Raw genomic sequence first — 12,693 nt, forward strand, 5'->3', positions numbered from 1 at the left:
GAAGCGTTGAGCGGCGCACGCAACTCAAACTTATAACCGTGTGTGAAAATGTTCGTAGACAAAATCTTTTTTTGGTTATACCTTTATACGGTTAAACGAATGAGTTGCGCGCGCCGCTCAACACGCCACCAAATGCGTTTACCTAAGATGAGCCGTTATTATTTAAAATTTAGTACGTAATCTTCTATCCACCCCAAATATATAGACATAATTTTATAGATATTTGTGTCGCTACATTTCAAAATCAGCCAAGTCCACCTTTAGGTATTTTTTCCTTTTTTGTGAATTGTTGAAGAACTACTGCTTTCTAACAGTTTGCATTATCGAAATGTGGAATTTATTAATTTTAAATATTCTATACTCGAAATAATATAAACTTTCACCCTTGTGACTGTGTATTTGAGAAAACAAAAAGCTCTCCTATTCATCTATTATGGACTTGGCTGATTTTGAAATCTAACGACACATTTATGCCATCAATAATGCAATCTTTTGATATGTGGTTTTGTAGGGAGTTCCGCCAAAGAGGAAACGTCAATGGTGAACTTGATAGTATCACGATGATTCCACGAATGGAAGGTAAATGTATGGTTTGGCATGCCACTGTGGTGGATACACTCGTGCCATCTCACTAGAATAAATCAGTTCAATCTTCAGGCTCATCAGCTAATTTAGCTGTGTACAACAATATATCTAGGTTTATAGAATTCGGACTCTAAGAATATTCTGCTTTGATGACTGTGGCTGAGATTGGTATCGATTGACCGATAGAACAGGTTAATACTATTCAAATGAGTGCCAAAACAGCAAATAAGTATACAAATATAAATAATTAATGCAGTCCCTGTTTTAATTACTCTTAAGGTATTCAGGGGAGAATAGGAGCTGATGTTTTATAATAAATATACTCGAGGAACCTAGTATATCTATAGTTTTATAATTATTATTATTTTATTGTAGCCACGGGCAAACCGGCCCGCGAGCAATAATATATTTTTGAAAAAGATTCACGTTTTTATCTTTTAATGCCTTTTTCAACTACAAAATTCACACATGAATTTGAAAATACAATTGAAAGACGTAAAACAGTTCCATTCCTCTTATGAGATTCTAATCATGAGATTGTTTTTTCTTTAATATTTTTTTTCATGATAATAAATAGTGTACATATTATTATAAAAATGGTATTTTATTTGCAGCCCGTTTTTTACTTTGAATTCCTAAATTTTGGCATCCGAATCCTTCATCCGAATAGTTTGCCCCCCCCCTGGTTTATTGGTTTATAATATTATATGTTACTTGTATCGTTTAATTTTACACGTTTCCTCACTTTTTTTTTTACCTTTATTATTATTATTATTACAACTGTTCCCTATTTATTAATTTTTTATGTAATAAAATAGTAAGTAAGTAACTGTTCATGTGTAATTAAAAGAATATTCTTGATATATTTCACAAATAAACAAATTTATGTATGTAGTAATTTGGAGTTTAAATTTATTATCGGCGGCCAGTTAAATAAATTTACTCAAGTACGCTCAGTAAAATTGTATGTAAATACGAGTACTTACCCCTTTATCGCCAATATTCTTTACTGGACAGGGCAAGAAAGCATTTGATCCAAGCTGCGTTGTCACATTGGTTATAGTGTTGTTATCTGCCCCGTTTTCTAGCCGCTGGAATTCCGAGAATCCATTATACCACAGCTGCCTCCAATCTGGGGCACCCTGTACATCTCGTTTTTCTGCGAATGAATAAACAAAAATAAAATAAGCCAAGTGAAGAAATAGTGATATAATAATATTATTTATTAAGCACATTTTTTAAGTTTTGAAACTGTACCATAATATTTGAAGTATTCAATACAAAAACATCTGCAATGAAGAGAAAAATATTTTATTACCTACTTATTATCGATGTCAACACACCGCAGCTTTTTTTAGAGCTTTTACTTCACTCTTATTATATGTTGATTCTGATTATTATACAAACAAAATATATAACCAAGTAGGTACCTACTTGTTGAATATTGAAGATTTCAAATGCGGAATTACGTAAGTATTTTATATAAAATTATATACAAAATGGACGTCTATTACTAGACAAATTGGCTATCACTTCACTTTGAGAATATAAACGTAATGCCGGCTTCGTTATATTTTTAATATATTTTTAAAGTAATCAAAAGAAAAAAGATAGCTGTTAATATTCATTAGATTAAAAAAAAAAATACTGTTAAATATATTTTATATAATAATTACAAAAATACAATACAATAGTTTTTTTTTAATAATATCAAACCGACTGAATATGAGATTCACTATTAATATTTAGAAACATTTATGGCAATGAGAAATAGAACCATTATCAGAAAAAAATTAGGATAATAAGATCGCAAGGAGCGCTTTCTCAAAATGAGATGCCTCCTAGTAAGCGAAACTATAACCTGATAAGTTCTATCAATAATTTTCTATGGTATGGAGGTGTGGACGCACAACCGGGAGAGGTCATGGAGACTTAAGGCTTTCGAGATGAGGTCTTCAAAATTCCTTAAATTGACTGAGTGACAAATGTTGACGTTCTCAACCGAATGAAAAAGGACGAAGAGTACCTCGGCCACAATATGAGAGAACAGAGGTACAGCATTTTTCAACTTGTCATCAAAGAAAAGATCAACGGTAAGCGTAGCAGAAGACGACGCCGGATTTTGTGGCCAAGGCTTTATGATGGGTGACCTATGAGTGTGGCCTCACAAATCTTTTCCTAGTGCTAAAGCAAGTAATACAAGATCACCGTTAGGGGATGGCATAAGAAGAAGAAAACTATCTTAGGTCTTTTTTCTTTTTTTAAAGTTTGATATCTAATTCAAAGTTCAAAATTGTTATTTTCTATCATCAGTGGTAATGTTTCAGTTATTCAAAATATTAATATTTCTTTAAAGAAACGTTTGCTATGATGAAAAGGTTTCAAAGTCTACTATTCAGGATAGCATGATAAATACAATAAAAATCATACAAGACACTGATGTATTTTAATCTATTAAAACAAATACAGACAGTTTAAATACATAAGTTGTAATTTCCAAACAACGTGTTAATTACTAAAATTATGGCATAAATTAAATATAAATCTTCCATGGTCAGAATCTTGTTGTGTATAATGTTAATATTAATTGATAGTGCAATGGTCGTGTTTGCTGGAGAAGACGGTCATATCGACACTCAACGCAATCCAGTAAGTTGGTCAAATGCAAGGAGTTAACTGTGTGATGATATAGTTTAGAAGGTGTTGACATGATGTTGTAAGCTCGACAAACTCTCACGTTACTGTATACGTATATTATAATTGTTATCATGTTAACCTGTCAAAGCGGTATTTACCTGGCTTATTATAACTAAATTATGTTATGTTTTCTACATTAACACACGGTATTATTGGTTGTAACATTTATTAATAACTAACACAGTTCTATATTTATTATTGGTATTTTTAAAAATAGATGCTGTATTTTACTATGCGTAAAATAGTTCATTATAAAATGTACCTAATTCGTTAAAAAGTTTGTTGCAAAGTCGGTAATCGCTATTACTTTTTTTGACGTGTGTCAATTATTATTTTATATTTTAATTAAATTGTAGTAAACGATATTTTAATTAATTTCCGACACGTTTAACTGTCCATTACAGCATAGATTCTAGAAATTTTTATATTCCACGCGCAATGTATGAATAAACTTTGTTCATTTAAGTTAAACATGCTTTTTATAATTGGTATACGTGCCATTATAATTGTTAATTTTCTATTCAAATTAAACCTATATCCATAATAAGCTTTGTCAACCGGTGCCGATAATAAATTGGTAAACCATATTAGCAGGAAAGTATGAATGAAAATTAAAGTCATGTTGCCACACATATTTTGTATAATAATTATATAAAATTTTTAAATATGGTTATATTATTTTTTAAATAAGAAAGATATTTTAATTCTCACTTTTATATATTTTATAAAAAAGTGCTTATAAGTCTATTAACATAAACAGATTTATAAATCTACTTCCATGTTTGTGTTAATACCAGGGAACTCAGAAATAATGGGAACTGAAATACACAACGGGTAAGACGATAGCGGGTAACCGACTTGAGTAAGGATGAATCCGTGTTAAACTTACACACGTGTCTAGAATACGTTTAACGTCGAAAACTGAAAACTGCTCTCGGTTTATTCATTCACGCTCCTTTAATGTTGGTGTACTACACACACTATTGCACGTGCATAATGCGTGTTTCATTTTTGTAGGACACTCACACATTCAAAAGCCTGCTTCATCATGCGGCGTATTGAATATAGCCTATTGGTATTCTATTTATTATCTGTTCTGTGGTTAATACTATCGACCGAATTTTCAAACTTGATGGATTTGAATTTAAATCCATTAGACTGAATACTATGACAAAATGTCTAATAAATATAATTGTCAAACAGTAAATATTTTAATTATTTGTATTGGAAAAATTGTTTAAATTTTATTTTAATTTCATAATTTTGAACAACCTACGTATTAGAAAAAAGTCTTAGGAAAGAAGATCAGACATAGTATTATGTCTTATTCCTTTATTTGTATATTATTATAAAGGTATGGGTTAATAAAGTCTCATTCATTTTTATTGACAATATTATATAGTTAACTTGCAACCACCTCAAAAATGTACAGGACGCATAATTATTTTACATCTGGTATTCGGAAACACGATCAATAATAAATGCTACATTATTAAATCTTGCGTAAATTCTATAATATTAAATAATTAATTAAAAATTTATACGAATCAAATTTATTAATATAATTTGACTACATTGTTTACATAACAACAATTTCATCTATATTTACGAGATTTAAATCATGTCCAGTAGAGTAGTTATTATAAAATATTATTGACAAGAAGGACGTTTGAATTGGTGGCTTAATAGAGCAACAATTTTATATAATTCTTCTAATGTATATTTCTGACAGTGGCGTGCGGTCCATAGATGCTAGGGGTGCGGCGTTTGGGTTTATAATTACCAGATGTTTGTATGATAATATAACGCACCCCCAGTAAGATACTGTCGTAAGTCTGAAATCGGCGTTTTCGAGTTATGGATGTGGTTGGATTCGTATTTTTTTTTGCTATTTTAATAAAATATTGTCGTATCTCAAACTAAAATATTGTCAGAGAAAAAGCACTTAATACAGTACATTACTTTCCGAAAACTGTTAAATCGATAATAAAATAGTGTTGTAACTAAGTTACGACAGTATTTTACAAGAAGCTCTCTAAAAAACTGAAACAATATTTTTCAAAAAAATACTGTTGTAACTCTGTTACTTCAGGAAGATCTTGAGATACAGCATAATTTTCTCACTAGTTGCATAGATATTATTGTTCCAAAGTATTCAAACAAAAAACTGGAACCAGCAGAGGCAACAATATTTGTTATCAACTTCAATTAAATGGAAGTAAAATACAAGAAGTATGCAAAAAATACTTTATCAACACATTTGGAGTGAGTGAAAAGTACTGCTCCACTGCGTGGAAAACAAGGGATCTCCTTTCCGGAACGCCAATTCCAGAACAAAGAGGACACCATGGCAATCACAAAAAAATTGACGATGATTTAAAAAATGATATAAGAGTTCACATTAAGTCTTTCCCAGTGATCAAGTAACATTATTTGCATGCACAGACGTCTAGATTGTATTTAGATGGTAAATTAACAATTGCTGAAATGTATCGGTTATACAAAAAACAACAAGCTGACAGCAATATGACATTTGGAAAAGAACACTATTATACGCATCCGTATTTAATGACGAATTTAATATTGGCTTCTTTAAGCCTAAAAAAGATTTGTGTGTTGAATGCGACCTATACAATAATTCTTCACCAGAAGAAAAAGAACAACTCCAAGAAAAGTATGAGACACATCAACCTGGAAAAAAAGAGGCAAGGGATGAAAAGACCAAAGACGTAGCAGAGTCCCAAACTAATGGCCAAAATAGCGTCATTAAAGGAGCTGTATATGATTTGTAGGCTGTTTTACCGCTTCCTTGCGGAAATGTGTCAACTTTCTATTATAAACGAAAGTTGGCAATGTACAATCTTACAGTCTATAATATCACTGAAAATATTGCAAACTGATACATGTGGGATGAGAGTCAAGCTGCATGAGGATCCAATGAAATTGGTAGCTGTGTACTCGATTACATTGCATGTGAAAAATATCACCACATTGAGCATTTTATTTTTTACAGAGACAATTATGCCGGGTAGAATAAAAATAAATACATTGCTGCAATGTATTTATATGCCATCAGGAATTCACAAACAAATAAAACGATATCTCATAAGTTTTTGGCCACAGGGCATATCCAAAATGAAGGCGATATTGTCCATTCTGCAATTGAGCAGCAGAAGACTAGGGCTCTAAAAAGCGGACCAATATTTGTGCCCAGCCAAATGATTACCATTGTACAAACAAGTAAGAAAACAGGACAACCATACATTGTTAAACCCATGACGACAAATAATTTTCACAATATGAAAAAACTAGCAGATGAAATCGGTAAAAATTACAACACGGATGAAAATGGAGAAAAAAATTTGTGGGAGAAGAAGTTATAAAAGTAGACAGAGACTATCCATAAATTATTTTTTTTAAAACCAGTTATCATGAAGAATGAAGGAAATTGAATGTTCGTCAATGGCAAATAGGTAAACCGTTACCAATGGATGGTCTCAATTTATCCAAAGCATATTATCAAGTGCGGCCAAAAATAACGACAATTAAAAAGAAAGATTTGCTTTCTCTCTGCACTGCTAAACATCGTAAATTTTATTATGATTTTTTGCTTCTCTTCCAAGTGATGTTTAAAAATTAAAAATCGTACCTAGAATTTTTATTTTCCCATTAAATAAAATATTTAAATATTTTTTTGTTGTTTTGAACTAATAATTGTATTTTTCTTGTTTTTTTTCAATAAATCTTTAAAGATTGTACCATAACTTAATATTTTGAAAACCTTCCTTTACAGTGCCCAACAAATTAGTTGAAATTATTAAAGTGATGGTAGGAAAATTTACATAGAAAGTATTGAGTTGATTCAAATTTTGCCATGAAATTTTCAAATATCCTAATAAAATACTGTCGTAACTCAGAAATATTCAAATATCTTTATTCGTATATGTTTTAGAGAAAAATGATGAATACAGTTAAAAATAGATCATGTTTTTCCATAAAAATGAGAAATAATTTTTACATTCAGACTTTTCCTGTATTTACAAAGAATATTTGAAACTTCAAATGGCTCTCCTGCAAAATGCCACTTTTTGGATTACTACAGTATTTTACTGGGGGTGCAATAAGTATTCATAAAACCAATATATAAATTGAATGACATACTTCTAGTCCGTTACTAACTACTATCTATGGAATCAAATATGTTCTGTGTGTGGGATTAACCACATTAATGTAAATATTATGTTGATTATTTTGTGGAAATAATGTGTTTAAAAATTGGAAAGTACTCATTATAATTTCAACTTATATGCCTTTGAAACGTAAGTCTGATCTGTAAAGACATCGCACTAAGGCTATTACAAGCTTAAGTGTATGCTACTAAATTATTACTTTGCTCCATTTAATTAATATACATAGGAAGCAACATATTATGTACTAAGATGTTTTTTTTTTTTAAATATTTTATTATGTATTCATAAAACCAATATATAAATTGAATGACATACTTCCAGTCCGTTACTAACTACTATCTATGGAATCAAATATGTTCTGTGTGTGGGATTAACAACATTAATGAAAATATTATGTTGATTATTTTGTGGAAATAATGTATTTAAAAATTGGAAAGTACTCATTATAATTTCAACCTATATGCCTTTGAAACGTAAGTCTTATCTGTAAAGACATCGCACTAAGGCTATTACAAGCTGAAGTGTATGCTACTAAATTATTACTTTACTCCGTTTAATTAATATACATAGGAAGCAATATATTATGTACTAAGATGTTTTTTTTTTTTTTTTAATATTTTATTATGTATTAAAAAGTATTTTTTAAAAGAAATCTTACCAATATGAGTATGCGTTGTCAAGGAAAAAAGCGTAGGTGGTAGACAGAGCAGCAGGAACGCCGCGGGGCCCATGGCGGCCCGCGGGCCCTGCTTTCGCGCCTCACCAACTTCTCTGTTTTCTGAAAATAAAAGAAAAACATTTGCAGAAGCAATACACACTGAACAAATCAATTTATCTTAATTATTTAACCACAGTCAGTATAGATTTATCCTGAAATCATTTTTATAAATACCCCCATTTCAGCTTGTACTTATTGTGATTTATCATTTTAATCTTAATTAGCCTTTAATTGCATTGTGTGTTCTTTTAGAAACAAATGTATTATTCTTTTTATTTTTTTGTGTGAATAAAATTTTATTTAAAATCTTGCAGTTTTCTACAGTGGATAAAGTGTGCTAACAAAATAGTTATAGTTTTTATCCACAGGTGTCACTGTTAAATGATAATAATATTACACATTACATGTGATAGAATGAAAAAGTAATAATATGTAGCTACATTAAAGGATTGCAATCATGCATTTATGTATAAAGTTTAATACATGAATCCAAATAATATTATGTCGTATTGCAATATCAAAGCAACATAAAAAAATGAGATAGCAAAGGTTTAAGACGATTGATAAAATATATTAGACTAATACACCACAGATTTGTGATAAATAATGAAATAAATTGATACCAATTAATAGAGCAGCTAATTTCAAGCCTTAACTCATTAAGGCAAAGTCTTCACTGAGCCTTTTTTAAAGAGGCACCTAGCGGAAAAATACGAAGCTTGCAATTTGAGATATTTTTTTGATAATTTACAATTTCAACTGTATTAATGAATAAATATGTATCTGAAAACATTAAAAATAAAAATATTTTTTATTTTTAGTCAAAGACAAACTTACAATTGTAAAAAATGTAATAAAATGTGAATTTGTTCTATCGATCCGCACCCTATTATTACATATATTTTATGGTCATATTTATTATTAAAATTTAGTTTATTAAGTTTTCTAAGCATCACCTAAGCGATTTTTGACAAATTCATAGTTTTAATATTTTTTATATCTATTTTAAAAAACATCGATTTTTATAAAAAATATAAATGTGTATAACTTGAAATCCTTTTTATTTATATCAAATCAATTATTTTTATAAACATAAATAAAATATTTATATTAATATAAATATAAAGGATTTCAAGTTATACACATTTATATTTTTTATAAAAATCGATGTTTTTTAAAATAGATATAAAAAATATTAAAACTATGAATTTGTCAAAAATCGCTTAGGTGATGCTTAGAAAACTTAATAAACTAAATTTTAATAATAAATATGACCATAAAATATATGTCATAATAGGGTGCGGACCGATAAAACAAATTCACATTTTATTACATTTTTTACAATTGTGTGTTTGTCTTTGACTTAAAATAAAAAATATTTTTATTTTTAATGTTTTCAGATACATATTTATTCATTAATACAGTTGAAATTGTAAATTATCAAAAAAATGTCTCAAATTGCAAGCTTCGTATTTTTCCGCTAGGTGCCTCTTTAAAAAAGGCTCAGTGAAGACTTCGCCTTAATAAAAAATTGAAAATCTTTAGTATTTTATTTTATATTTTTAACATACCTACAACCATATTAAAATCACAAAATATTAAAGTCAAACCTACAATTATTAATTGAGTTAGCATTTACTTGGTAGAATTCCATTTTACAAGAAATGAAAATATAATTAATATTAAATTCTACAGGTTTTTTTAAAAAGGTTTGTCGATAGCTATTTCGGTTGTAACACCATTATCAAGACTAATCTTAGGTAGTCTTGATAATGGTGTTACAACCGAAATAGCTATCGACAAACCTTTTTAAAAAAACCTGTAGAATTTAATATTAATTATATTTTCATTTCTTGTCAAACCTACAATTTAATAAGAATATAAATAGTTATTAGTTTTAAAGTCATCTACCTTATCATCCAAATCAGATTACATCATCCATATTGCGTTATTTTGAGAATCGAAAAAAACGGTCACGACGTAAAAGGACTGTAAAAATAAAAAATACTTTTAAAGTATTAATAAATATTTTATATAATTTATAGGATGATAAAAGACATGAAATTATAATGACAAAAACAAAATGTCAAAAAAGTCTATAGTTTTATCAAAAATATCTAAAGTTAGTCATATATGTTATAAATATTGAGCATACTATTCTATATAGGTACATGGGATATTTTATTGCGATAAATTTAAATTGCCTGGTATAGGTGTCTACTACAGTGCTTAGTTAAGGTTATATCTAATACCACAATGCATTATTGTTATTATAACTTAAACAAAGTTTTTGTTCCGGGGTTAGCCTAAATAATTAATCTCCATATAGCATTCGGCAAATCTGTTATTCGAAACACTAAGCCAAGCAATCAATCAGAATTTGTATGCCCAACGAAATTAATCCAGTCATACATTGCCCGGTAGTAAATCCTTGCAAAATTTCCTGAGTTTTACTTACGCACGAATAATAATAGCCAAGTTTTGTGCACGCAAACTGTCAACCAGGTTGTCACTGAGTTTATTTAGAGGACGTTGAAATGGGTAGCAGTTGATTCTCGTTGACCACGCGATGTTTACGAAATAAAACGAAACGTCTTGTTTGTTTTAAGAATTTATAACAAGGGTAACATAGATTTACATAGGTAATCTCACATATTGTATCATTTGAATGATGCATTACCCGCTTTCAATATGTAAGTAGGTAGTTTAGTGGAAATATTTATTTATTTTCAAATCATTGTCATCGATCAACCATTTTCGGATAAAACACATATAATATTAACAGAAACAATAAACTACGTTAAAAAAAATAATGGCTTTCACATCTTTTAGCCTTATACAATATCCAATCTCGTCGGTCATCGTAACTGATATAGAAAACTGTTATTCCCTTTTTACTCTGAGCAATATTTGTCCTTAGCTAAACAGGACATTTTTTCAACATATTTAGATTGACCTTCGTATTCATACAAGTAATAGTAAACTGCTGTAAGTAAGTAAATACGGAGCACCCTCAGATGTATTAGGTATGTGTATAGAGTTGCTTATTTTCAAATTTCACCTTGTCCATTTCGTTTTGTTTTGAGATATTCACAAAAAAACTAATGTGGAACGTTTACATAGAAAATTTTTTCTTAGTCATTGGGCGGGTAATTTTAATATTTAAACTATAGAGCTTTTCCAATTAAACACTTGAAATTTATTTGGAACATAATATTCTTTTTTGTATTGAGCGAAAAAATCAAAATACTCACTATGTAACGATGGAAAAGTGGAAAATTGCCATCAGATGGACAAGATGATTTTTGAAATTTAATAATATTTTTCAACCGTTATACTGACTGCAAACGACTAGTTTTGGAAATGTTTATAGAACAAGTGTGTGCTACTTTGAATAAGGAATAAAATTAGGTACATATTCAGTTTATTTTTTGGTGAAAACTGGACAAGATGATTTCTGGAAATCGGCGACTCAATGTAAAACTATGTAATACTCGTAGTATAGTCAATTAAGTAGTATACTTTATATAAAGGTTGTATAATATTATGTATATTGCTCAAGACCTTTTTTCTCGGCTCAGATTTTATTGTCTACGTTCTATAATAATATATGAATAATATTTAAATAATATGTTAAGAATATAATTAATTTACCACACACCATGCTATTCACCAATATGCTATTAGTTCCAAAAACCTTAATTAAATAATAATGTAAATGATATTAAGTATTTATGCGCATGTATTTTTTTAACAACATACATTTAAGATAAAGTTACCACACGCACCTAGAAGTTAAGTAAATATTAATATAAGTATGTTCTACAAAGGAGCAAAAATACAATTTTTGAAATGTCGTATGTAAAATTAAATGTGTTCGAGAGGAAAGTGTTGCGTAGGATATAATATGGGCCTATACTAAAAGGAGAAGTGCGGCGTATTTAGCATAACCTGGAATATTACAACCACTTTCAAGAAGAATGTAGCTCCGCATTCCTAAACTCGGTAGAGTACGATGGGCGAGTCACGTATAAAGAATGGACAGTGCTAAATATGGCCAAGGGGAGTCCTGGATACCAGATCGTACAGTCAGAGGTTGCTGGCAGAACCAAATTATGGTGGTTAAACGACATCAACAAAGATAATAGAGCGATAGGTGCAGGACACTGGCCTACGATAGTCTGAGTTGAGAGTTCACTTATGATAATGAAAATATAATAATATGTGCAACATAATAATAAAACTAATCACGGAAAATTGATGATATACAAAACAGTGAGGATATAATATTGTTTTCAGTCTAGTTAAATACCATTAAATTTCTTTGTTTACTAATTCATTGTTGTACTCGTAGGTAGTATCTAGAATCTGAATACAAATGAATATCGGCTGGTGTCCCCACCTAGCACATTCACTTGGTTATAAACCAATGACATTAATATGGACGAATCATCTGGAAAAGAAAATAACACTCACTTTATTGTCGGGTCTGCCGAATGGCAT

General features: G+C 29.5%; 1 protein-coding gene across 4 annotated transcripts in view; it reads right to left on the bottom strand.

Moving 5' to 3' along the window:
- LOC147074539 (neurotrimin-like) overlaps positions 1-12,693 on the bottom strand; it is a 101,582-nt gene that overhangs the window by 62,151 nt on the left and 26,738 nt on the right. For all 4 annotated transcript variants that reach the window (XM_085943479.1, XM_085943478.1, XM_085943477.1 and 1 more), the window contains 2 exons: positions 8,131-8,250; positions 1,572-1,744 (listed from right to left, as the gene is read on the bottom strand). In XM_085943479.1, coding sequence (XP_085799605.1) covers positions 1,572-1,744; positions 8,131-8,203 — 246 coding nt within the window. In that variant the 5' untranslated portion in view covers positions 8,204-8,250. The remainder of the gene's footprint in view (positions 1-1,571; positions 1,745-8,130; positions 8,251-12,693) is intronic.

This window comes from Rhyacophila brunnea, unplaced genomic scaffold, assembly GCF_057557595.1.
Source record: "Rhyacophila brunnea isolate RB1 unplaced genomic scaffold, BYU_Rbru_1.0 scaffold_16, whole genome shotgun sequence".
Taxonomy (NCBI): Eukaryota; Metazoa; Arthropoda; class Insecta; order Trichoptera; family Rhyacophilidae; genus Rhyacophila; species Rhyacophila brunnea.